Genomic DNA, 26,342 nt, shown 5'->3' on the forward strand with positions numbered 1-26,342 from the left:
AGGCAAATGAGCAGGATGTCAGCAGGCTCAGGCACTCAGGTATGGGCAAGGGTGGTGGTGGAAGCGGGGTAGTCCAGTGGAAGCTAGGAGCTGACAGGCAGACTGGCAGACAGCGAATTTCACAGGAACAGGATAAGCACAGAGAACTCCCTCTCAGCTAGGCTGAGATACACATTGCACTGGCAAAGAAGGAAGGCACTGACCCTTCCTAAATACCCAATGCCATGCTGTTACTGGCCGGAGGGAACATGTGACTCACCAGGATTGGCCAGCTGCATCACATGGCCAGAAGGCAAAATGGCGGCGCCAATGCCAAACGGAATGGAGACACCGCCAGGCCTCACCAGCGCAGAGTGACAACAGGCCCGCACAACAATGCGCGCAGCCAAAGCCCCCTGCCAGACACCAGCTCTGCCACCAGACAGCCCGCGCCACAACAACCTCACAGGTAACACCCGCCTAGCGCCATGCTGAAATACTCTGGCCGTGACAATATCCTTATATCATATATCACATATTTTTAGACTTTTCGTTATTGTAGTAAAGATACGGATTTATGGTGCTACCCTGATGCTATGAGTCTTAGACCAAATGATTTCAAAGGAGAAGAAAAAAGAAAACATCTAATAGAGTGCATTCTGAACCAACAAATATTAAAACTTATACTTTTATTGTTATCTATTTAAAATCTTATATGCTTTCAAAATATTGGTGAAATGTTAAAATATATAGATGTGTAAAGATCAGAAAACAGCGGATTAACATAATTATTAAACTATAATGGCTGCTGTCTTAATTATAAGATCCTGTTCACCTCCTTCCATATAAATGCTATATTGCTAATTTTGTTCACATGAGGTTGTGCTTGATTAGAATAATTTCACAGTCATTTGCAGCAGAGTATGAAAAGTGTCAAACTTAACCATATATAATATGGGATATCCTGTCCCTAAAGTTTTAAACTCCAGCTGTAGGCATATGATTCCTTATATTTGCTGTTTGTGTGCCATGTGTTCATACATAGTTCTTTTTATTAATGATCTCACAAACCAGATATATTATAGGCAGATTGTTACCATCCTGTACCAGGAATACATTGGATATCCTAAGTAAAATAGAAAATCTTAGTGTAACATCAGATACATGGCTCTGCACCTGTGATGTAGAGTCATTGTTTACAAGTATTGACAATGACAAAGGACTTAGAGCTATAGATTACTTTTTGAAGATGAAAGGGAAAACTAATTTTGCTGAATTCATTTTGAAACTATTGGAATTGTTTTAACTAAAAATGATTTAGTTTTCAACGAGAGATACGTACTATCTCCAAACCCGAGGTACAGCAATGGGCAGCACTTGTGCGCCAACATATGCTAACCTGTACCTCGGGTGGTGGGAGAAAGAATTTGTCTTCTCAGACACCAATGATAGATATACGGACCATTTGATTAGCTGGTACCATTATATCGATGATATTTGATCAGATGGGAAGGGGATAAAGAACTTCTGGATTAATTCATTAACATCTTGTATCAAAATTCCTTGAATCTCAGATTGACTTCCGAAATGAGCAAGAAAATCAATAACATTCCTTGATTTGACCATCAAAATACATGGAGGCAAGATATGTACAGACCTGTACAGAAAACCAACAGCAACAAACAGCGTTCTCCATTATATGAGTTCACATCATCCAGCAAACAAACGTGGAGTGCCCAATGGAGAGTTCTTAAGAATACATCAGAACTGCTCAAAGGAAGTCAATTTTGAAAAAAAGAGCAAAAGAACTCACGGAGAGGTTGAAAATTAGAGGATATAGCAAAAACACCAAAAACACTATTAAAATAGGCTATAGAACCGCAGTGAACCAAAGTAGAGAAACCCTGATTTGTTCCATCAACAAAAAGGATCATAATAAAGACCAGAAGATCAGATTTATAGGAACTTTTTGTGAGGAATATAAACAAATACAGGACATTTTACAAAAACATTGGAATGTACAACAGGTGTGGATTTAAGAGAAACATTAGGAGAAAGGGTTCAGACTAGTTGGAGAAAATCTCCTAATTTAGGAGATACATTAGTGTACAGTCACTTCTTACAAAATGGATGAGGTTACAGTATTAACAAGAAAATCATGGGATGTTTCCCATGTGGAACTTGTAGCACTTGTCAATATATCAAACGGACTGAAGAAGTCAAGGATCAATATGGTAAATTGGTATATTATATATGGTTAAGTTTGACACTTTTCATACTCTGCTGCAAATGGCTATGAAATAATAATTATAATCAAGCACAACGTCATGTGAACAAAATTACCAATATAGCATTTATATGGAAGGAGGTGAACAGGATCATATAATTAAGACAGCAGCCGTTACAGTTTAATAATTATTTTAATACACTGTTTTCTGATCTTTACACATCTATATATTTTAACATTTCACCAATATTTTTAAAGCATGTAAGATTTTAAATAGATAACAATAAAAGTATAAGTTTTAATATTTGTTGGCTCAGAGTGCATTCTATTAGATGCTTTCTTATTTCTTGATTAATGATTTCTATAACTCCCCTTCTACCTCATTGTTAGTTAATGTTTTGCGGGGTGAGTGAGTTGAGATGATGCATGGGACAAGGGAGGACTGCCCACTCTTCTTGCTCCTTTTCAATTTAGTTCTGGATACCATGTTGAAAATCACTTAAGCCATGATCAATTGTCAAGGGGATTGGGATTGGAGACAGGTTAAAATTTTTAATTTTGAAGATGATCTCTTGTTATATCTTTCTAAGCACAAAGAATGCTTGCATCCCCTTAATGGACTAAAGTATGGTGTGAACTTTTTAAAGTCCTCTGCATTACTGTTCAAATGGGGCTTTAAGCAGCCTTAATGCTAACAGGGCCTGATTTAAAGATGGACTCTATTTTGGTGTTTATGCAAATGGACAATGTTTTTTTACTGTGCATGTGATGGAGTCACACTGTGCATGTGCCGCAATTGTCGTGTGATGGTGGGCGCAGAGAGGGTTTAATTGCAAAGTGATTGACAGACAGGGACTGTTTCAGGGGCATGTCAAAGCTTGAGACTGCGATTCCGTATGCAGCCAAATGGCTCTCGTGTCTTTGTTTTATCGTTCATTCTGCACAACCATCTCTGAATCAGGCCCACAGTCTCTTGATTTAAAATGGGCCAAGACACTTTTCTGACACCTCCTGCTTAAATCCCAAAAGTCAAAAGGATCTGTGTTAATACTACAAACCAAGATCAAGCGAGGTTTTGTCCTTCTGCTCCATACTTAAACAAGCAACTCCCTAAAGATATCCTTCACCTTTATACAACTTAATATTTCTGTGACCATTCGCTGTCTTAGTACAGAATTGACAGGATGGAAGCACCTTAACTTGTCATATATGGGACGAGCAAACCTAAAAAGAACCTGTGTCCTTGCCTAGATTACTTTAGCCTCTTTAAACTCTTCTTGTGATTTAATCTCATAAAGATACCCTGTAAATTAGTAGTCTTTTCCATAATTTTATTGGGAACCTAAAAAACCCAACTCAGTTTAATTATGCTTCAATAACGCAGAACTCTCGGCTACATTAACTCCCCAAATGTGGTGTGGTACAATTAGGCAGCCCTTCCTAGGCATCTTAGAGACTGGATTCAAAACCCTCATGTCTTTATGGACACGTCTTTGCAACAAGGCTTTTTAGTCGGATCCCACCTTTTAGTGTTCTTACACTTGCACAACGTAGAACTTCCTCCTTATGTTCTTCTGATCTCCCTTCTTATGTTTACCAGGAGGATTTGATTTTTATTAAGTAAACAGTTTAACCTTAACCCTCATGTTTCACAATTCCTGACCATTCTAGGGAATTAGGACTTTCGGAATAATGTGGCAGCCCACCCAAATACTTGTTGGTATGCAAGAGGCATACATTTTGTTGGACTCCTCCAGGACAGATCCACTGGCAGAGCACTTTCTTTTTTGTAGGCTAGTTCTTTATATACAGTTATCCAGACATGTTATCTGTATTTTTTCATGCTGAAAACTACAGTATGTTAGCTCAATTGGCCGCCAGTTGATGCCTGTGGATTTGTCTAACCCCCTAGATGGAATATTGCAGTCACTGCTTCTTTGCATAAAGCTATCTCTACGCATTATGCCCTGCTTCATTCCCCTTTGGATTACTCTAGAACCTCCACAGGTATCATGACTTGGATAAGACCATTTTTCTACTCTGACCACAGTTATACTCTTGCACTCTCTTGCAGAGTCCTCTTGTATTATTCCCACAATAACATACACAGAAATTATGATTTCACAAGACTTAATTGTCTCCAAAGAGGCATTTCTATATTGGTCCCACCGATGATCATAAATGCTCTAAGTGTGCATCCCTGATTTCAGCGGCATTTTAAGAGAGGAGGGGGCCTGTGTGCAGCCTCCATTTGGGCCCCCTCCTCTCTGTCAGTTCGCACTGAGCGTGGTACATTCAGACTTCATGCTGGAATCTAATGCGCATGCGTGGGTCTCCGGGAATTGGTGGCGCTGCGGAGCAGCATACCAAAATCTGCGGAAAGGTAAGGATTATTAGTTGTGGGTGCAGGGTGTGCGGTGTGGACCCCCCTGGACCAAAGGGCCCGTGTGCACAGCACACCTTGCACCCATTATAAAAACTCCTCTGCCTGATTTATTTCACTGCCTTTGGCATTGGTTTTTTATGAATAAATTCTGCATGTGACTGGATATTTACAAAAGACCATTTAGTCAGCCCTTGACCCCGATATTTGGAATCTTACCAGAGGATCGACAAATTTGTTGGGGTCTTAAGAAGTTACTGCAGTCTGCTTCCACAGCGGCACACAAAAGTGTGTTACATATGTGGATTCATATGTTCCCTCCTACGAGGCCCTTATTTAGAATTGTAAAGTCCAATTATGAAATATATTTGCACTTTGTTAAATTTACTGCTGCCTTGAGGTGGGAAAATCAGCAGACATTTAACCTATGCTGTACTTGGAGATTTCAGATGAGCTGTGTAAGGTTAAAGAGATACAATAGCATTCTGGGACATCGCACACACTTCCTGTCCTATTCTTTATAATACGCCTTGGGAAACAACCACCTAGGGCAAAATGTAATAGCCGATGATTTGCAGGAGCTGGCACAATTCAATCGATATAAGCTGGGTACACACCTAAAGATATATCTGCAGATGATGGTTGTTCATACACACTGAACAACTACCATCTGTCATCCGGCCGTGGGCCCTGATGGCCGGGGTTAGTGTTGCTCCCCCTGCCCACCAGGGGCGTATCTATAATGGGTGGAGGGTGTGCACCCATATTATATTTACCTCTACAGAGTCCCACGCCGGTGTCGGCGCTGTAAAAATGGCTGAAAAATGGGTGCCGCCGCCATTTTCCAGGTGACCTACTCATGCGCTATAGACTCTGGGCACACTCTAGTGCCCAGAGTCTATAAGTGAGGCACTGGCCGCGCTGCGCTCAGTGCGCTGCTGGCCGCCGGACTGAGAGGAGGGGGCCAGTGATGTAGACTGCATACGGCCCCCTCTTCTCTTGAAACGCCCCTGCTCCCCATGGCCTCTGCAGTAAGTGTACATACACACAGCACGATGAGCAGATATATCTGCAGATACATCTGCCATCGGCTGTGCAGCACAGCCAATGCGATATGTCTGTGAATGACGTCGTTCACATACATATCGCTGGTACATACAGGCCCTCATTCAGAGGTGCTTGCAAAATGCGAGCGGCCGCTCTGAATGTGGGCGGCCGCTTGTGTTTTGAAGTGCGGCCTCCTGGTCGCTAGCTAAGCTGCGGGTTACCACCCACAGCTTTAGCGACCGACCAGGTTGATGGTCGCGATGGTCAAGACCATCGCGACCATTGGAGCTTGCATTGAGACCCTAAGATTGAGTTTCGGCAACCACAAGCCCCAGGGAGCTTCCTGCTCTGATCGAGCAGGAAGCTCCCCACTGACATCACTGCTGATGTCAGTGCGGCCGCCCACAAAACGACATGCACTTGTGAAACCACCCCCCCTCCTCGCCTAGTAAACGGGGCGAGCTGTCGATCAACGAGCCCGGAGCGAGAGAATTTCTCTCTCGCTCCAGGGCTTTCGCACGTGGAGTGAGGCCGCTGCACGTGCGCAGGGCCTAAACATCGACCCGCTTGCAAGCCCTCAGCGCTTGCGAGCGGGTCTGAATAAGGTCCACTGTCTGATGAACACACAATATATTGTCCGATCAATTGATTGCCCAATATATCTGCCATTGTGTACCCAGCAATAGTCAGTAGATTTGAAGTGCTAATTAGTTTAAAGGCAAAACCTTCTTTGTTTCAAACTAATTGCCACTTTAAATATATTTACTATCTCGACTGAATAGTGCCAGTTCCTACAAATCGCGGCCTATTACATTTGGTCCCTACTGTTCATTTTATTTTCTTCTGTCATATTTTTAAGTCCATGATCACGTTTTTTTCTCCTCAAAAGGTATTTTTTTCGGTGCTCGTCGGGACTTTTTCCCTTGGTCAAGCAGCTCCTAATATAGAGAGTATCACCAAAGCACGTGGAGCTGCCTACGAAGTGTACAAAATAATCAATAAGGTAAAGTGATTCACACACTTTAATTTAAGAAGCCTATATTAGCTGGTTTTCACATAAAAGCCACAGACATATCTTCTGACTTTCTAGTAAGACTGCATTACACAGATATTGCACAAAGATGTCAGCAGAAGTACCTTCTACAGGGAACACATAAAACTGGAAGGGCAGCGAATACACACAAACACACACATATATACAGTGTATGTGTATATATATTAATGTTAGAGACTACAGCACATTGTATCTAAAAGGAAGTGTGATCTCTTTAGAATTAACTGTAGCAAGAACTAAATGTAAATGATGTAGAATTAACACACAGTTGTGCTGTCACTTTTATTTAATATTTACAGTATAATACTAGGATGTGTGCTGTTGTAGCTTTAATGGCAATAGAAATTGTTACTAAAATATACACGCCTTTCATAATTATTTTGTATGGTCAAGAACATGTTGAGTGTCTTAGACCAAGTTGTACAATTTCTTATAAAGGTTTGAATATACTAAAATGCTAAACTTTCTCTGTAATATTTCATTAAAGTTTTGTTATCGCTTCTCAGTGTCTTATTGCATTTTTTTGTTTCCAGCATCGACCAATAGACAGTAGTTCTAATGAAGGACACAAGCCAGATAAATTGATAGGACACATCGAGTTTAAGAATATCCATTTCTCCTACCCAGGTAGACCTGATATACAAGTGAGTATTAATCATTGAAAAGTATAACAAAGAACATATCTAGACCTGTTTCGAGAACAGGTCTCAATACATCACTCTATACATTCCCATTTATCTACATTGGGGGTCATATAAAACCAGACTGTTAGGATCATATCTGGGCATCTCCTTTAGTGCTTTTGAGATGGAACATATGAACCTGTGCAGAAATGCATAATGAACCTTATGCAAAGTGAACCTAGAGTAATTGTGGGAATTTGGAGAATAACTAAGTAAATTCTCAACAAACTGTGTACAAATGGTGTAAGCTACAATTCCCCATGTGCTTTTTACAGAACCTATAGTATATACAATGAATGTCTGTTTAATATATGATTATCTCTATGTACATGGTCTGTTCTTTGTCCTTATACAACATTATTTCTTGCATAATAACCTGAAATCCAGGATGGTTGCAGATTGTGAATATCACAAAGTCTTGTTCTCCGAAAAAAACGTCACATTGTAAAATAGACCAATTCAGTTACTAACGCAAAACAAAAGTAGGGAAGGTGCTTATTCTTCATCTGCTTTCAAAATAACAATACAACAATACGAGAGGTGGTTTAAGAGAGGAAGGGGCCCGTGTGCAAGCTCCGTGCTGGTCCCTCCTCCCTGACAGCACAGTAGACTCTTTTTTTTTTGTGCCATAGTCTACTAACCATGCGTAGGTCTCCGGGAACATGGTGCCCGTGCCAAGTTCCAGGAGACATCTTTATTGCCTCTACGCAAAACACCAGGAAAATGGCAGCCCCACCATTTTCCAAGTGATTGTTTGTGTACTGCAGTGCCGGCTGATGTGGGACTCTAGACAGGTAGGTATTATTCTGGGGGTAGGGTGTGTGGTGTGAGCCCCCCATGACAAAGGGGCCTGTGTGTCCCGCACACCCTGCACCTATTATTAATATTCCAATGAATTATACTTATATAGTGCTTTGCTCACAAGCAAATTAAACTTACAGCAAAAACATGTATATGAAATGACATTGTACGACTGACCATCAGCTTCACGATTCACAGAAAATAATTATAATGACAAGTTTTTCATTTTTTAAATATATTTTTGTATTGTACTGTAGATTTTAAAGGGTCTGAACCTCCAGGTTAAAGCTGGAAAGACTATTGCCCTTGTTGGGTCCAGTGGCTGTGGAAAAAGCACCACAATTCAGCTGTTACAGAGATTCTACGATCCTTCAATAGGGGAGGTAAGTGTCTGTGACCATCCCTTACTGTTAAATATAGATATTTGTTTAAATCAATGGACTTCTGAAGTCAGAGCTGGGGGGCTAGTTGGTGTAATATGTTCTTCCTGATCCTAGGTGACGGTAGATGGACATGACGTGCGGACTCTCAATGTGCAGTGGCTAAGAGAAAATATCGGAGTCGTCAGCCAGGAGCCCATTTTGTTTGGAACGACAATCCGAGAAAATATCCGCTACGGAAGAGAGGATGTTACCGATGCTGAGATCGAACAAGCGACTAAAGAAGCCAACGCCTATGACTTTATATCTAAGCTTCCAGATGTAAGATAACATTTCTTATATGGACTGCACACAAATATTCAGGAACAAACGTCCTTTATCTGTCTTAATGTATCACTCTCTGGCAGGGGTCAGAAATTATATAATTTTAATTTCAATATCTTAAGTATCTTATTATCTATTAAAACCTCCGCATATATAATTGCGAATGTTTTTGCAGCTCTTTAATATAAGCCACCTAGAGTTTAGGTTTAGTGATCCCTAATGTTGCCTGTGGCTGTCCAGCTGTTATTGAACTAGGACTCCTAGCATTCTTTACAAACTGTTCTTGTATTATTCAGCAGCAGAATCAGGGGTGTATTAAGAGAGGAGGTGGCCCGTGTTCACTCCCCGTCCTGGGCCCCCTCCTCTCTACCCGGCTGCCGTCAGCAAACTAAAAGCAGCAGTAAACTCCAGGCACTAACCTGTGCCTGGAGTCTACTATGCACGCGCAGGTCTCCAAGAAAATGGCATGGCAGCCATTTTCGCTGTGATTTCCTACTGTGTGCAAGATGCCGGGAAAATGGCTGCCGTGGTTTTTTGTGTAGCACTACTTCGTGGGACTTCGGAGAGGTAAGTATGAATAAAAAAAGGATGGGTGCAGGGAGTGAGGTGCGGGCCCCCCCCCAGGGGCCCATGTGCACCGCACTCCCTGCATGCATTATAAATACGCCCTTGAGCAGAACCATAGGTTACTCACCACAGCTCTATACCATCGAAAATTATTTTTCCATAACCTACAGCTGTATTTTATATATTCCATATAATTTCTGCAAAATAATTGTGTTGATTTGTTTTATATTATTCTTTCCAGGGGTTAGATACAATGGTTGGGGAAAGAGGAGCGCAGCTCAGTGGAGGCCAGAAGCAAAGAATTGCTATTGCTCGGGCCCTAGTACGTAATCCCCAAATCCTGCTGCTGGATGAGGCCACATCAGCTCTGGATACACAGAGTGAAAGTATTGTGCAGAATGCTTTAGATAAGGTATATATAGGCCATGTTATTTAATTAATCTATTAAGTTAATCCCTTACAATGGTTGTTTGTTGTCCTATATGTTGATTTGTTTGTACGCACTACATAAATATTATTTATACCTGTTCTCTTTCTTCATAAGGCTAGAGCTGACCGTACCACAATTGTGATAGCTCACCGGCTATCCACCATCCGATCAGCTGATGTCATTGCTGGATTTCACAATGGCGTGGTGGTGGAACAAGGCTCGCATGAAGATTTGATGAATAAGAAAGGGGTTTACTATTCTCTTGTAATGATGCAGGTATTATTTTATTTATTTTCTTGGGAAATTAATTCGTAAAATATGTTACTTTTATGTAGAGATGTGTGGGTTCGATACCTGGAATATACAACCGAATTTAGGATTTCCGGGACATCCTGAGTCTCAGCTCGGGTCTTCCGCCAAGTTCGGATACCAAAACGAGGCAAAACGTCATATTCCCAGCATTGGATCTCATGTTTTCTTCTTAGAGGTCCATAGGGATCCACAGGGATACCATGGGGGATATTATGGTTGGAAGACCAGGCACCAAACCGTTAAAGCTTTGGCTCCAAGAATGCCATGGGTCCTCCTCCCATATAACTACCCTGCCCCTAGCCATAGGACTTCAATTGTTCGTTTGGTGTGGCAGGAATCAGATGCACCTTTTGTACAGGAGACTGCTTAGGCAGTCTTGAGCTTTAATTTTATGATTTATTTTACTTTGTTTTTTCTTGAGTTGGCAGTGCTAGCCGTCAGTATTAGGATGCAAGGGCTGCAACTCCACCTACCACCGCTGGACCTCAACATCAGTAATTGTGCTGGTGATTTCGGCGGGTCATGGCTGAGCTTAGCTAGCGGAAATGCTGCGACCTGGACTGTACCGGATGCACGGAGATGTCAGGTAAGGCGATTCTTCGCTTGCGGGGAATCGCCCACGACAGTCCTTGCTTCTAAGTGTAGAGACGGACCAGAAGCCGGTGCTGTTAGTACCAGGGATTGTCGACATCCAGCCGGGGCCTTATCTGATGCCGGGGATCGGCAGCAGACCCAATCTGCTGCCACGAGGCCAGCGTACCCAGTTGTTTAATGCAGCTTAGGAGAGGTAGGCGCTCCTCCAGCAACTCCTCTCCTGACCCAGACGCAGTCCTGATGAATAGGTGTTGCGCGTCTGGATTGCTCCGCCTGCCCTCCACATGTATGAGACGCTCACAGTTCAACCTCAGTTCACCTGGTAGCTGTAGCCTAAGGAGGGTCTGGCAGTCTCCCTGTATACCTCTCCCTTGGTTAAAGTATACGGTGCTCTATATCCTACTATTACTTTGTGTTGCTGTAGTTGATTTTGAGCCCATTGTAATTATATTACATATGCATTATATGTGACTGTTTGCTAGCTGCTGATTGCATTGCACTTATATCGTACAATGTGATTGTGATTTAGTGTTTATCTGCAAATTTCTACTGTCATTTCTAACTTTCACTGTTATTTCTTTCTGAGTACTTCACATTCATTAGATTTGTGAAGACTGTCACATAAACTTTGCGATTGTTGCCTTTACTTTTAACATGTCAAAAGATAAAGGAAAAGAGGAGGGGGAGCCACATGTGCTGGTCTCATGTAAATCATGTACGGCATATGTGTCCTCACAGGATATAAAGGTATTGGTGAAGGTGGTCACATTGCATTTTTACCTTTATACGTATATATGCTAAGCATAAAGGGAAACATGAGTCAGACAGTTATAACTATCACTGCTATTGCTCCATTTGACCCTCAACTACCAGAATGGGTAGGGGTTAATTTGTACTTCACATTTACTTATGAAGACTGAGCTACCAACCCCCTCTCTACTAATTAATTGGAGACGCTCAGCTGCAATTGTTCATGGTAATGTTTGCTGAGGGGAGATTTGGTCTCTCTCTGTGTATAACTTTCTCCTAGGACCAAGATATATAGCACTGGAAACCTACAAACTTTTGTGTTTGTATAAGTTGATTCGGTGCAGACTTGTAAGTAGAGGAGGCAGAATAATTTTATGCATGTAGATCCTACCATACTTATGTGTTGATTTTAATGTCCTTTTTCAAATATTTTATATGTATTATATATAATTTATGCTAACTTTGCTGGAAAGTGGAGTTTTTTGTTGTCTGTTATGTCCCTAAACCCCTACTACCTGATGTATAGGGGTTAGAGAGTACATCACATTTAATTTTATCTGTGAAAAGAGTCACATTGCATTGTTAACCCTACACTGGTGTAGGTTACTTGGAAGTATTTCCCATGCCTCAGGACAAAGGAAACAGGAGACTATTTTCTCTGTTTCATGTAAATCCTGTGCAGTTGCAGAGGATACACAGTTGCCTCTCAGGATTTCATACAGGATGGACTGTGGTTTGATTGTTATACCCCACAACAGTCTACCTCACCAGCACGTGTTCAGGGGTTAGCCACCACACTGCATCCCACTTTTTGATTACCCACAGTGATTACAGCCTGCCATAATTCCTCTTCCCATACATCGGGTTATGTCCACTCAGTTCAGAATCTGGTTTTTAGCATCTAACTATTGAAAAATGTTACAGGCGAATAAGGCATCAGCCGTCTAAGCATATAGATGGACTACACCATCTTTTCAGTCCATCTTGTTTTCAGATTCTGATACATCATTTGAGGAGGCACATGAACAGGTTTCTCCCTCTGGGCCTAACTTGGAGGAGGAAAATCATCAGTGGATGTTCCTCTCTAGCAGGGGCGGTTAATTCAATCCTCATTATAGAAGATGAAGTACTGGCTCCTAAAGCCTAAATAAACCTGGTGTTCAGACATCAGAAGGTGATTTAGTCTGGATTCCCTCAATCTGAACAGCTCACTGAGTTTATAGGGGAAGCATGGAACACTCCAGGTAGACTGTTCCAGATTCAAAAAAAGATTATTATCTTTTTACAATCCGCCTCCCTACTGGGGATTCTTACATGACACCTTCCTAAAGGGTTACACCCAAGAAGGTTGTTTACATAACGCCCCCATCAGATCCTATCAAGGCCATTTATGCCCTGCTAATTTCAGGAGTGATAATCCCGGTTCCTTTGACTAACAAGGAAGGAGTTATTACTCAGATTTGTGTTTGAGTCAGAAGCTATATGGGTATCGCCTATTCTGAATCATGAATGCTCATCTCAGAAGAAGTCGGAATATTGCCATACATGGACGGCCCCCTGATATTGACAGTCTACAGAGGTTTTACAACAACACTTCTAATCTACAGGCACACTACACTGGGAATGCCCATCTCATCTGATCTTGGAAGCTATGCAGTGCTGGGCCTGGTTAGTACTTGGATGGGAGACCATCTGGGAATACCAGGTACTGTAGGGCTGACTACTGCCTGTCCTACAGGAGCAGGGCTGGATAATCAATTGGAAATAGTAATCTCTTTCTCCAACAAGATGGTACATCTGGGGGCGCTACTGGATTCTCTGGTCCAATTTTCCTGCTCCCAAGAGAAGGATCTTTCTACCAGTGGGGAATTCAATAGAGATTATCTATATAATATTATCACTCAACTGAAAATAAATATATTTCAACAATGCAAATAAAATACACATTTATTATACAGAATGAAAATAAATAAAATAAAAATAAAAAGTGAAATATACAAAATATACTAAAAATATAAATATAAAAAACATGACAAAGAAATTAAATCTGTAGTAAGAATATAGCTTGAAATATGCAAATATAGATGAGTCATCTATGAATTTTGTTTTACTCTTACTGTATATGTTTTTTGACAACTCAAAATTAATCCTGGCAATTTTATCTAATATTTGTGAAATAATTTGTGTTTAATTAGAATAATGGCTTCTTATATTTACATATTTTTGTATTTGAAGTAATATGAGTATTCTCATGTTTCTATTATTTAAAGGGACTTATATGTATGTTTATATACTGTATATTTAATTTTAATAAAACTACTCATTAATACTCTGTCTGTATAATAATTAAAGTATTTGGTGTGTTTTCTTTTAATTTTAAAAGTGGACTTATAAGGTCCGATATTCCTGATGAAAAAGGTGTATTTTTAAATGTATCAGCAAGGCTTTTTTAGTTTGTATTACTGGCATGACTTTGAATGCAGTTTAATACAAGTGTGACCAATTGCGTGATCACTCCACCTGAGATTATGTAGTGTGTTTCTCTTTCATTAATTAAACACCCTATGTAAGGGGAGTCTGGAAGAACAATACCCTTGTCTTGATAAAGCTCCAGGGAGCAGCGGAATGCGTTGACAGAAGGGTCTGCAGTGCTCACTTGCCATCTAGACATTCCTGGTACACCTGCCCTGCCACTCTACAGGATTCTTCTAAAAATGTAAAGTACCCATCAAACGAACATTCATCAGTGTACCTATTGCCAGCCTAAGCAACAGCACAAGTGTTTCACAAGGGGAAGACCCGGTGTGACTGTTGTTGGCACTCTACGCTATCTAGCAGTGAGTACACAGCGAGGTGCCCCATACACAGGAGGACATTAAATCCCTCAGCGGCGTTCAGCTGCCAACGTCCATAAACTGGCATAGAGAGGTCTATTTGAATGAGACGCTTAATAAGATATTGCTTTGGATTGTATACATACAGCACCTTAAGGAATCAGTTTGTGCTAAATTCTTTACATAGGAGACTTAGGGGTCTATTTACTAAGACGCTGTGTTAATGCCACTCCTGCTTCGCCTGCTACTGCTGCGAAGCAGAAGCGGGCTAATGCAGCAGTTACTAAAAATAGACCAGTCGAGGAGGGTGAACGTTAAGTCACCCCCTCGGCGGTAACAGCTAACACTCCCGTCTCCTGAAAGCCCTGTGTTACTCCTCCGGCTCCGTCCGCCAGCAGCAGCAGTGACTTTTTTTTTTCAACAAACTTTATTTAAAAATGGCCAACCTGACACAGCTGAAGTCCTGCTTCTCCAGTGAGGAAAAGCAGATAACGAATGCTACAGGACACAATATCAGCGCTGGAGAAGTCAGCAGACGGTCAGTGACATCTCCTCTTAGTAATACCTGGGACACTTAGCGCTGCCATTGATGTTTATGGCAGCGCTAAGTGCCCCAGGTGCAGTGTGATATTGTAGCCTGCACTTAGCGCTGGCAGGCTACAGGCAGAGAAAATCCCTTTAGTACATACTGAGAAGCGGTATGTACAGGGATTTTCTCTGCCTTTAGCATTTTTCCCCCTTTTCTCCCCTTAGTAAATAGACCCCTTACTATCATTTAACAAACAAGTGAGAAGGCAGCTTCTTGTTACCATTTGGACAACTATTATATACGGATGTGTACAGGCACATTGCAGCTACAAGTACACTATTCTATATTCGCATATTTCAAGCTATATTCTTACTACAGATTTAATTTCTTTGTCATGTTTTTTATATTTATATTTTTAGTATATTTTGTATATCTCACTTTTATTTTTTATTTTCATTCTGTATAATAAATGTGTATTTTATTTATAAGAAGCCTTTTTGAAATATTTTTTATTTTCAGTCGAATGATAATATTATATAGATAATCTAAATAGATTTCCCACCTAAAGCGCTATCCTATTTTTTGCTGTTTTTATGTATTTCTGTATTGCAGCCAGCTGGTAACTGGCTTATTAGGATAAGCAGCAGAGAGTGTGGATGTTTAATTATATCAGTCACTTAGAGCAAGGATAAATAGCGGTCGAGATATCGATAAGCTATAAATCTAATTCTTTCTACCAGTGGACAGGTTTTCCGTGCTAGAATCACTCCGAAATCAGAGGGTACCCATTCACTCAGCAATACAGGTCCTGAGGACCACGGTATCCACCTTCAATATGGTGGAATATGCCCAATTCCAATTCAGACCTCTACAAAGATTGATTCTCTCCAGGTGGAACGGACAGCATCATCTTATAAGGTCTCAGAGGATCCTTCTCACTCCACTTGTGGTGGTTGAGAAAGGATCATCTAAACAAGGGCGTCCGTCCTGGATTCCAAATTGGATCTTGCCACAGACGCCTGCCTTAGTGGATGCAAAGCAGTGACCGGTCATCTGCCAATAAACATTCTAGAACTGCGAGCAGTATACAGAAGCACTGATCAGGGCACTGGACCTACTCCAGGGCAGGCCAGTCCAGATCCACTCCGACAATGCGACTACCTCATCATCAGGGAGGTACAAGAGGTTATGCAGACATGTAATATGTGACAAAGGTTCTGATTTGGGCAGAACGTCATCTTCCGGCCATCTCGGCAATATTCATACTGGGAATACTAGATTACTAGATTGGGAATCATACGTTATAAGAAGCCGGAGAATGGTCTCTCTATCCGGGAGTATTTCAGTTCCTGGTAAACAAAAGGGGTCTACCAGAGATAGATCTCAAGGCATCACGCCACAACCACAAGGTCCCAAAGTGCGGGTCCAGGTCTAGGGACCCATCAGCGGCAATCGTGGATGCACTGGAATGGGGCTTCAAATGGGCGTATCTCTTTCCTCCAATTTTCCTGCTTCCAAGAGTTCTCAGCAAATTCAAGCAGGAAAGCGGAACAGTAAAACTGGTGGCTCCGACTTGGCCCAGATGTCATTGGTTTACCTGCATACAGAATCTGTCAGTAAACAGTCCGTATGCTCTTCTTCTGTGGCAGGATCTGCTAACGCATGGTCCCTGCTGACATCCGGATTTTCCAGTTCGGTTATTCAGACGATGCTTAGCGCAAGGAAGCCTGCTTCTGCCCGCATCTTACAGTGTGTGGCATTCCTTTGGTCAATGGTGTTCCCATAGGGAATATGATCCTAAGGTATTCAGAATTTCCAGGATTCTGTCTTTTCTGCAGGCAGGATTAGACAATGGTCTCTGTCTGGCTACTTTAAGAGTACAGGTTTCTGCACTGTCAGTCTGGTTTCAGAAGAAGATGGCTTCATTACCAGATGGAAATTTTTTCCAAGGAGTTCTGCGAGTTCAGCCTCCTTTTGTTCCACCGGTAGCACCGTAGGAATTGTCTTTGGTTCTTAAAGGGTTACAAGCATCCCCATTTGAACCTTTAGACTCTGTAGATTTGACAGCAAAGAAATTTTTTCTTCTTGCTATCTCTTCTGCTTGCAGAGTTTAGGATTTGGCAGGCTCCAGACCTTTCTGTAGGTGAAGCCTCCCTGGATGTAGTTTGTGCTCTCCGTATTTATGCGGAGCATACAAATTCTGTTAGAAAATTAGATTCTCATTTTGTATTATATGGTTTTCACAAACGAGAATGGCCAGCTAGTAAACAGACTGGCGAGATGGCTACGCATGACTATCTCCCAGGTGTATACACAGGCTGATATTCCTGTCCCAAGCAGGGTGACAGCAAATTCTACTCGGTCTGTAGGGCCATCATGGGCAGTCGTGGTGCCTCTGCTGAACAATTATGCAAGGCTGCCACATGGGCTTCTGTCCACACTTTTCTTAGGTTCTATGCCTTTGATACCTTTTGCCTCTCAGGATGCTTCCTACGGGCAACGAGTTCTCCTTTCTGCTCAGGAGTGTTCCCCACCCTAGGGGAACTGGTTTAGGTTGTCCCCATGGTATCCCTGTGGATCCCTATGGACCCTGAAGAAGAAATATAGAGTTATGGTAGACTTACCTAGATAACTCCTTCTCTTCAAGGTCCACAGGGCTCCCACCATGACGCACATGGCTTCAATGCGTGTTTTTCTTTAGATCACAGATTCTCTCATCTTGTGTAAGAGTGTTTCTGGTGTACGATTGTTCTTCCTTCTCCTCTTTCCTTCTCCTGCCTTGAGGTTTGTTAACTAAACTGAAGTACTATAGCTAGGGGAGGGGTATATATTGAGGAGGACCCAGGGCATTCTGGGAGCCAAAGCTTTAAATGTTTGGTGCCTGGTATTCCAACCATAATATCCCCCATGGTATCCATGTGGACCCTATGGACCTCGAAGAAAAGGAGTTATATAGGTAATTCTACCATAACGCTATATTTTAGGATGCATATTAAAGTCCCTCTCTCGTGATCAGACACCATTTCACACAGGACAGTTGAGGGAGAGGCTGTAGGCATGTAGGCTGGAGCACTGTGAGGCACTGTGCTAATGCTTTAGCAAGCCATCAGGGCACCATTAGGTTAGAAGGAGTTGGGTTTAGGAGTTTAATAGGTAGAGCTGGAAACAGTAGTTTCTGTGAAGAGTGACTGTAGGCATCATTGCCACTTGTCAGTATATGTATGTTTGTCCCACACACTGCAGTCAAACAAACAAGATAGCCACTGTCTTTGTTGTGTTGTTTGTTTTTGTTTTTTAAAGTGAACCTGCACCATTTTTTCCTGCAGTATACTTTTTGTTTATCTGTCCAAAAAATACTCTGCTGTGTTTGAGGCTGCTGCAGCCCAAGAAGGCCTCTTTGTTTTGAGTTTTTTTTCCCAGTTATATATAAAATAAAAATGCAAAAAATATATATACCTGTATTTTTTTTCCTGTTTAAAAAAAAAACTGCAGCATTTTCTAATTGAAATTTAAAATTAGATTGTATATTTCAAGCAGTGTGTGTTCAGTTCAGATGAGTGACATAGCATATATTACTGTCCTGTGTGCAGTGTGTTAGCCTTCCTGTGTAAGCAACGGTGTGTGCAGTGTGGTCCCTCCCTTAATCTGCACCCCAAAACAGTTCTCACATAGACCTATTCCTCCAAGTCCGTGCAAACAATTGCCAGTGTTTTTTTTCTTAAAGCCATTAGTGCAAAGAAATTTGCATAGTGTGTTATCCTTCCAGTGTAAGAAACAGAGTGTGTGGTGGTGTCACCACATCATCTGCACCCCAAAACAAGTCTCACAAAGACTGCACGATGAGATCTCCTGTTACAGTTTTTCCGGCAATTGCCGCTGGAAAAACTGACCTTTCCCAAAAGACCGAATGGAATTGAAGATGATGAATTAACTCAACACACAAGAGCGAAACATCATTATAACATCTGGCCTGGCTTAAAAGAATTGCCCACAATTATTGACACCTGTACCATGTCTAAATCTGATACAGTAAGCATCAATAGAACAGTGGACGATTATTTTAATAACAATGTACAAATTAGAATGTCACACAGTCCCTTTGAATTCTGGGAGAAAAAAAAAGAATTTGAACCCCCAAACTAGATTTGTAGTACATGAACCCGGGGTTGATATTGCCAGCGGTCAGAATCCTGGCAACATAAACCCGACAGTGGAAATACTGAAACATGCAGGTAAGTATTCTAACCCTACCCCTAACCTTCCTCTCCCGCAGCCTAACTTTAACCCTCTCCCTAGTGCCTAGCCCCTAACCCTAATATTTGCTGTCGGAATCGCAGCCTCTGGGATTCTGGAGCTGGGATTCTGATTGCTGTCAGGATTCCGGCACCAAGGTTCTGACCACCGACATTGTATATGCTGGGATGCTGACTAAATCCCTATATTACTGTACTTTATTGGGTTGTTCATGTTGTTTTGTATCTTGCAATTCCATCCATTTTGGATGCTTGTTTTTTTAATAGTTTTTTATATTTCTCTGACTTTTTTTTTTAATCGTTGTAATAACACTGTAATTAATCAAACAATCAATGCTTTACCTTGCTTCCTCAAAATACTCCACCTCTATTTACCTGTGCTGACCTCAGGCCTCTGAAACATTCTATAACATTGAATAGATTATTTTAAACTGCCATCATGTCTGCCACTGCAGTGCCACTATATTTCCTGTGTTTGTGCCGCTGCTTTGTCACTTAATTTAGCCAGTCAGCTCGCTGCAGCCTTTGGCCAAAATGAGTGAAAACTGAAAACAATTGTAATGTTCTGGTTTAGTTGTGGGCCCGGGGTGGTGACAGCAGCAAACACAGAAGCAGATTTAAATAAAAAGGTAGAATTTTTAATGAGTGGCTTAGAAGACATGGGAATGGCAAAAGCAAAAAGTCCAGGTTTAGCACTAAAGTGCACTTGATTACTGTAGTGAGGATAATGGGAGAATGTCCAGAAAGTTGCAGATAAGAACAGTCCGGTATGCAGGTTAGTGAGCTGAAATAAATACAGTCAGTGGTGATGAGTCCAGCTGGGAGTGAAATAAATATAGTCAGTGGTAATGAGTCCAGCTGGGAGTGAAATGAAGGCAGGGTGCAAGGTGTCAGCAGGCTCAGGCACTCAGGCAGGGGAAAAGGTAGTGGAGGATGCAGGGTAGTCCAGCAAGTTTTAGGAGTTGACAAGCAGGCTGGCAGGTAGCATTTACACAGGTAACAAGAGGTGAGCACAGAGTACTCCCTCTCAGCTAGGCTGAGATACACGTTGCACTGGCAATGAAGGAAGGCTCTGAACCTTCCTAAATACCCCGTGCCGCGCTATGACTGGCTGGAGGGAACACATGACTCACCAGGATTGGGCAGTTGAATCACATGGTCAGAAGGCAAGATGGCGGCGCCCATGCCAAATGGAATGGAAACACCGCCAGGCCTTATCAGCCCTGAATGACAATGTGCCCGCACAGAACCACACGCAGCCAAAGCCCCTCGCTAAACACCAGCGCCACTGCCAGACACCCCCCGCCATAGTGACCTCACAGGTAATACCTGCCAAAAAACCCTGGCCGTGACAACAATATTGTTAGCTGTGATATGGTCAAAATTGACTGGAAATAACTGGAAATTAATGTTATTGACGTTAATAATACTTTAGGAACAAAAATTAAATGATTTTAGCTGTTTTTATAAATGTAAAAAAAAAAAACTCATGAGGGTGGTTTTTGCAAAACCAAAACACAATGATGCATAGAACCAAAATCAAAACATGGGTGTCTGTGCACATCTCTCAATTTATGTCACTGGTTTGAAAACTATATAAACATAATGGCTCTATGGTTAGGTGCACAGGTTCTAAAATAGTGACACTGGGAGAGTTGCTAGAGTACTTGCCCCAGTGTCCACAGCTCAATATTTATATATAGAACCCAACCACATCTGTGGACATACGGCTTGTGTCTGTAGTTAAGGAAAACTGTATTTATTTTCCCCAAACTTCTTTGTTTTGAATTTGTATTTATAAAATTATATTATCTTTGTTCCAGCAGCCCATTGCAGATCTATAGTACTCAATATTGTTTTAATTATTACTATTACCCTGACCCATACCCATGCACAGGGTGTATGCATTGCTATTCAGCAAGGCACTGGTTTGCCCAAAGGGGGGGTGAGGGGGCATACACTTTTGACCAGGTTGTAGCTGGTTTAACATTCAGAAAGGGGTTGTAAGTTCCACACACTACTTAATCTACTTTGACTAACAAAGCCTACCCCTTATACCCATTGCCCAAAGGTTCCCAGGAAGCGCCCTGCGCTATTAAGCATGAGGTTTGCCCTGGGAATTCCTTTTTTTTTTTTTTTTTCAATTGTCCCGATTTTCTTAGTGAATTCTTTTGGCCGACAAGATGGGCCTGGGTGCACATTTTGACAGGGGAGCGCCACATCACGGGTCACCCGATTTTAATATAGCCATCTAATACCCCTTTTCCACCTAAATTCCGGGTCTGACCTGGAGTTGGAACAAAGTTCCTATCCGGATCAGACCCGGAATTTTGCCGGCGCCAACTCGGGATATTCCCGAGTCAGCGCCGCTCACACCGCAGTCGGGTCTGCATAGACCCGGCTTTTGCGGAGTGAAAGTGGTCGCTTGGAGATGACGTCATCTCCAAGCACCACTGAAGCCGGACGTATCGGCCGGCTAGCAGCGCACTCCAGGTCATTCGTGACCCGGAGTGCGCTGTTCTCACAGCAGGGTTTCACGGGCTACGCCCGTTTCAAACCCTGCTACTTACCTGGGTTGGATTGCCGGGTCAATCGACCCGGCGATCCAACTCTCTCCCCTTTTACACCAGGGAGCTGCCCGGGTTAACCCTTCAAAAATCCGGGTTTTAGCTCCAGTGTAAAAGGGGTATGAGTCTGGCATAACCTGGTGCTGGTTGATGCATTTGCAAGAGACCTCATGCTCGATGCCCTCCTACTTTTGCGGCCACCAACCCTGGTGATAGCAGTAGTGCTGTTTACTTATTTTAGGCAAAGTGAACACACATGTTTATTTAATATGGCAGTCATCTAGTTTGCAGTGTAAAAGTTATACGCCTACATTTAGGCCACAGGATGACAGCGTACCCCTATCAGACTCACCATGTTTATGTGTCCATTTGTTTTTGTTTGTTTTTTAATCACAGAATTATGACAAAAAGGAAGAGGAAACAGAAGATGAAGAAGGAGAACTGTTTGATTATGATGATATAGCCACTGAAGATGATCCAGAGATTGCTGCTGATGGCTTGGAGAACATAAGCAGAAATGACTTGCACAGACGGAAGAAAAGACTTACAAAAAGGAAATCCCAGTCCAACATTTCTCCCACCAATGCAAATGGGGTAAAACACATAACCAAGTACATATTACTATATTTTAACATTGGTCCAGTTCTGTTGATAGTCACACTATTTTTTTAAATTTAATAAATCATATTAATATTAGAATGTTTTTCCATACAGGATGTGGAAGAGGAACTTCCCTCTTTGTCTCTTTGTAAAATACTAGCGCTCAACAAACCAGAAATATTCTACATAGTCATTGGCGTTATTGCTGCAGTCATATCTGGTGGCATATACCCAACTTTTGCAGTCGTTTTTGGGAAAATTATTGGGGTAAGATTTTTATTCAAGTGCACATAATAAATGTGATAACCTTATTCGTTTTTATTATGTTTTGAATTGCTCTGAGCCATCTTGTATGGCTTATTCTTTTATCATTTTAGTCATTCAGCATCCAAGACGACAATGAAAAAAGTCAAAGGACAATCTTGCTTTCCCTTATGTTTCTTGCGCTGGGAGTGCTCAGTCTAATAGTATACATTGTCATGGTATGTATGCTTTTTACTTTAGTAACCTTTATGAAAACTTTTTTATTTTATGAAACGTTGTAGATAAATAATATATTTGGATAATAAGAGAGAACTGAACAACATGAAAAAAGAATGCATTTTCTTTTTTGTCTTTCAGGGTTTTGCTTTTGGAATATCGGGAGAAAATTTAACCATGAGACTAAGGTCTTTATCATTTAAGGCACTCCTTCGCCAGGTACACTAGGTTGTTTATTAGATTAAATACACGTTTGTTTTGTACATCTAGACCATACTTGCCAAATCCCCCTGACTCCCTGAAGAATCTTGCAAACTCCCTGATTGCACCTTACCCACATTATGAAGCTGTTATATATAAAAAGAAACTGAGATATATATCATTCGTATAATATCCCAGCATTGGTTATAAGTAGAGATGTGCGCCAACCCCCGTGTTTTGGTTTTGGATCTAGATCTCCCCTGGTTTGGATCTGGATTGGTTTTGCCTCACCTTTGTTTTCGTGTTTTGGTTTTGGTTTTGGATCTGGATTTTTTCATAAAAAATCAAAAGAACAGCTAAAATCACATATAATGGGCCTTTTTTTGTTCCTACAGTATTAATAACCTCATAACATTTATTTCCACTAGTTTCCAGTCAATTTTGACCATCTCACAGCTCACAAGAGGACCAGGAAGTGTGCTTTCCAAAAATAAATAAACAAATGACTTAAATAATGCTTTGCAAATGTTCTATGGACTGGCATTTCCCAACCTGTAGAGGGACATAAAAAAAAACATAGTTAGTTCAAACTGCCGTTGTTCCCACTGTCCACTTAACCATATGAGATATATTGTGAACAAGCGGAACTGAGCAGCAAATGCAACATTTCTGACCTAAGGTTTAAGTATTACGTTGTGAGGCTGCGCCATGCCTGCTTCAAGGCATTTTTTTTCATCCCCGAAGGGGACCAGGAAGCGTGCTTTCCAAAAATAAATCTTCTGTTCTGTAACAGAATTTTTCCAACCTGTAAAGGGACATTAAAAAAAACAGAGTTAGTTTGTGGCCTTCAAATTGCCATTGTTCCCACTGTCCACTTATTCTTGGACTGGAGCAACCATTCTGTGAATGGAGACTGTATCACACATAGTCACGGTAGAAGACATGTCACTAGTAGGCAGTTCTCTCAGGCCCATCCAGATGTAATTTTTTGGTGACTGATCTGCATGACCAGCAGGCATTCTGTAAGGAAAATGTTGTTTTTCCCTGGCAGCTGTTGAAACTGAAGGAGGAGATGAAGGCGTTTCACATGCGGCTGCAAAACTGAAGGAGGAGATGAAGGCGTTTCACATGCGGCTGCAGCTGACAATTATTTGACCAACAGCTCTTTGCATAGTTTTAGATTTTGGTCTTTTGGAAAAAAACTCAAAAGGTAGGACTTAAACCTAGGATCCAGAATGGTGGCCAAAATATATTTTTCAGATTTCAATAGATTGACGACTCTTGGATCCTGGTGAAGTGAATCAAGGGCTTGATCTACCAGTCCGACATACTTTGCGCAATTGCTCTGTTTTAGCTCCTTCAGTTTCTCCAGCTGTTTTTGCGAAAGTCTGATGAGGGGAATGGCATATTGCCAATTTTTTGTTTATCTAAAGACAAATATCCTTTCAATTTTTTGTCTTAATTTCAGTAAAACCTGCTCTACTATATCGATGGCATGACTTAAGCCCTGGGGCATGGGCCCTTCCTAGAGGTCGAGGAAGTTGATTGCCTTGCACTGCTGCCGGCAGCTACAACATGTGGTTCTTGGTCTTGCTCTCCTGTCATGTGACAGCCCTCCATATTTTTTCTGCAGTCTAGAAGCAGTGTCACAATCACCAATAGTGTAGCCAAGGTGCGGTTACAATATGAACACACGTGCAGTCGTGCGCACACACAAAAATATTTGAAAAAATGACAATTAATGATTTATATTTTTTGTCAGCTCCAGAAGAACTTGGCCCCAGAGTAACGATTGATCACGACTGGAGTCTGTCAGGACAAGGTTGCAACTTGCGTTGCTGGCTGGATCTTGTCCACTAATGGGGTTAAGCCGAAAACCCACCCACATAAACAAGAAAAAAATATGACACTTTAATTGTATTTTTTTTTTAAGAACGATTGGAGTCTGTCAGCACAAGGTTGCAACTTGCATTACTTTCTGGATCTTGTCCACTACTACGGTTAAGCCAAAAACCCACCCACAGAAACAAAAGAATATGACACTTTAATTGTTTTTTTTTGATTGAACACGACTGTAGTCGCTGTATCTTGTGCGCTAAGCCTAACACCCACGCACACACAGAAGAAAAAAATCTATAAGACCGTGACACTTGCATTGTTTTTTTTAATTGAACACGACTGTACTGTAGTCGCTGGATCTTGTGCGCTGATGTGGTTAAGCCTAACACCCACGCACACACAGAAGAAAACAATATATAAGACAGTGACACTTGCATTTTTTTTTTTTTATTGAACACGACTGCAGTTGCTGGATCTTGTGCGCTAATGTAACGACTGGAGTTGGGCAGCACAAGGTTGCAAGTGCAATGTGCGTTGCTGGCTGGCTCTTGTGCGCTACTGTGGTTAAGCCTAACATGCATGCAAACACAGAAATTTATAAAAACTTAAAAAATACACTTTTTTTATTTTTTGGAGTCCAGAACTTGGGCCCAGAGATGGACACAGCACAAGCCCAGGACACAGCAGACAGCCCAGATGGATCACCAGACAGCACCGTGACCAGAGACCAGAATGGATCAGCACAGTGATAGTGATTAGTGACAGCACTGTGACCAGAGACCAGAATGGATCAGCAGACAGCACAATGACAGTGACAACACCGTGACCAGAGACCAGAATGGATCAGCAGTCCCCAGCCCAGGACACATCAGATAGCACCAGTACCTCTCCCAGCCCTACACTACCCACCCTCCCTGTTCACTTTGCACAGCCGGAGTGGAAATGGCATCTGTCGCGTGGTCCCTTATATACTGCTTTGATCATAGAGACGAAAGCTCGCGAACCGTCAGATTTCCGTCTCTATGGTTTTGCCTCGGTTTCGAGAACCGAGTAATGCGGGAACCTCCGAGCCTGCTTATATTCGACTCGGTTATGCTAAATTCGGGTGGCCTCGGTTCTCTGAGACCCGAACCCGCTCATCTCTAGTTATAAGGCACAGTGATCCCTATTGCTGCTACATACATTTTCTATAAAGTATCAGTGTGTTTTCATCACCAAGTAGATCTTACTAACTGCTTTGGTGCTCATTTAAATTAGGATGTAAATCAATTTTAGAACACGCCTCTTAGATGTAGCAGTACACGTCCACTTTTCCTCCGTACTCATAGTGCTGCTTTCACAATATCCCTGAAATGCTTTGTCACATGTAGTCAAGTATGTTCTACTCTAGGTGCTGTGATAGCCTGCTGGGAAAATAATGGGAGCATATTATATAAAGGGGATGTAGTCAGCATCCTGGCATCCCGATACAGGGGGAGGGTTAGGGGTTAGGATTAGGCACTAGGGGG

General features: G+C 41.8%; 1 protein-coding gene and 1 pseudogene across 2 annotated transcripts in view; both read left to right on the top strand.

Moving 5' to 3' along the window:
• Positions 1–26,342, top strand: part of LOC148542034 (ATP-dependent translocase ABCB1-like) — a 179,931-nt gene that overhangs the window by 131,599 nt on the left and 21,990 nt on the right. For both annotated transcript variants that reach the window (XM_088476416.1, XM_088476411.1), the window contains exons 11-20: positions 6,526–6,639; positions 7,224–7,334; positions 8,432–8,557; positions 8,672–8,875; positions 9,687–9,857; positions 9,990–10,151; positions 22,111–22,308; positions 22,429–22,581; positions 22,692–22,796; positions 22,936–23,013. In XM_088476416.1, coding sequence (XP_088332542.1) covers positions 6,526–6,639; positions 7,224–7,334; positions 8,432–8,557; positions 8,672–8,875; positions 9,687–9,857; positions 9,990–10,151; positions 22,111–22,308; positions 22,429–22,581; positions 22,692–22,796; positions 22,936–23,013 — 1,422 coding nt within the window. The remainder of the gene's footprint in view (positions 1–6,525; positions 6,640–7,223; positions 7,335–8,431; positions 8,558–8,671; positions 8,876–9,686; positions 9,858–9,989; positions 10,152–22,110; positions 22,309–22,428; positions 22,582–22,691; positions 22,797–22,935; positions 23,014–26,342) is intronic.
• LOC148542035 (5S ribosomal RNA) lies at positions 13,131–13,248 on the top strand (annotated as a pseudogene).

This window comes from Taudactylus pleione, unplaced genomic scaffold (assembly GCF_031769625.1).
Source record: "Taudactylus pleione unplaced genomic scaffold, aTauple2 ptg000016l, whole genome shotgun sequence".
Lineage (NCBI taxonomy): Eukaryota > Metazoa > Chordata > Amphibia > Anura > Myobatrachidae > Taudactylus > Taudactylus pleione.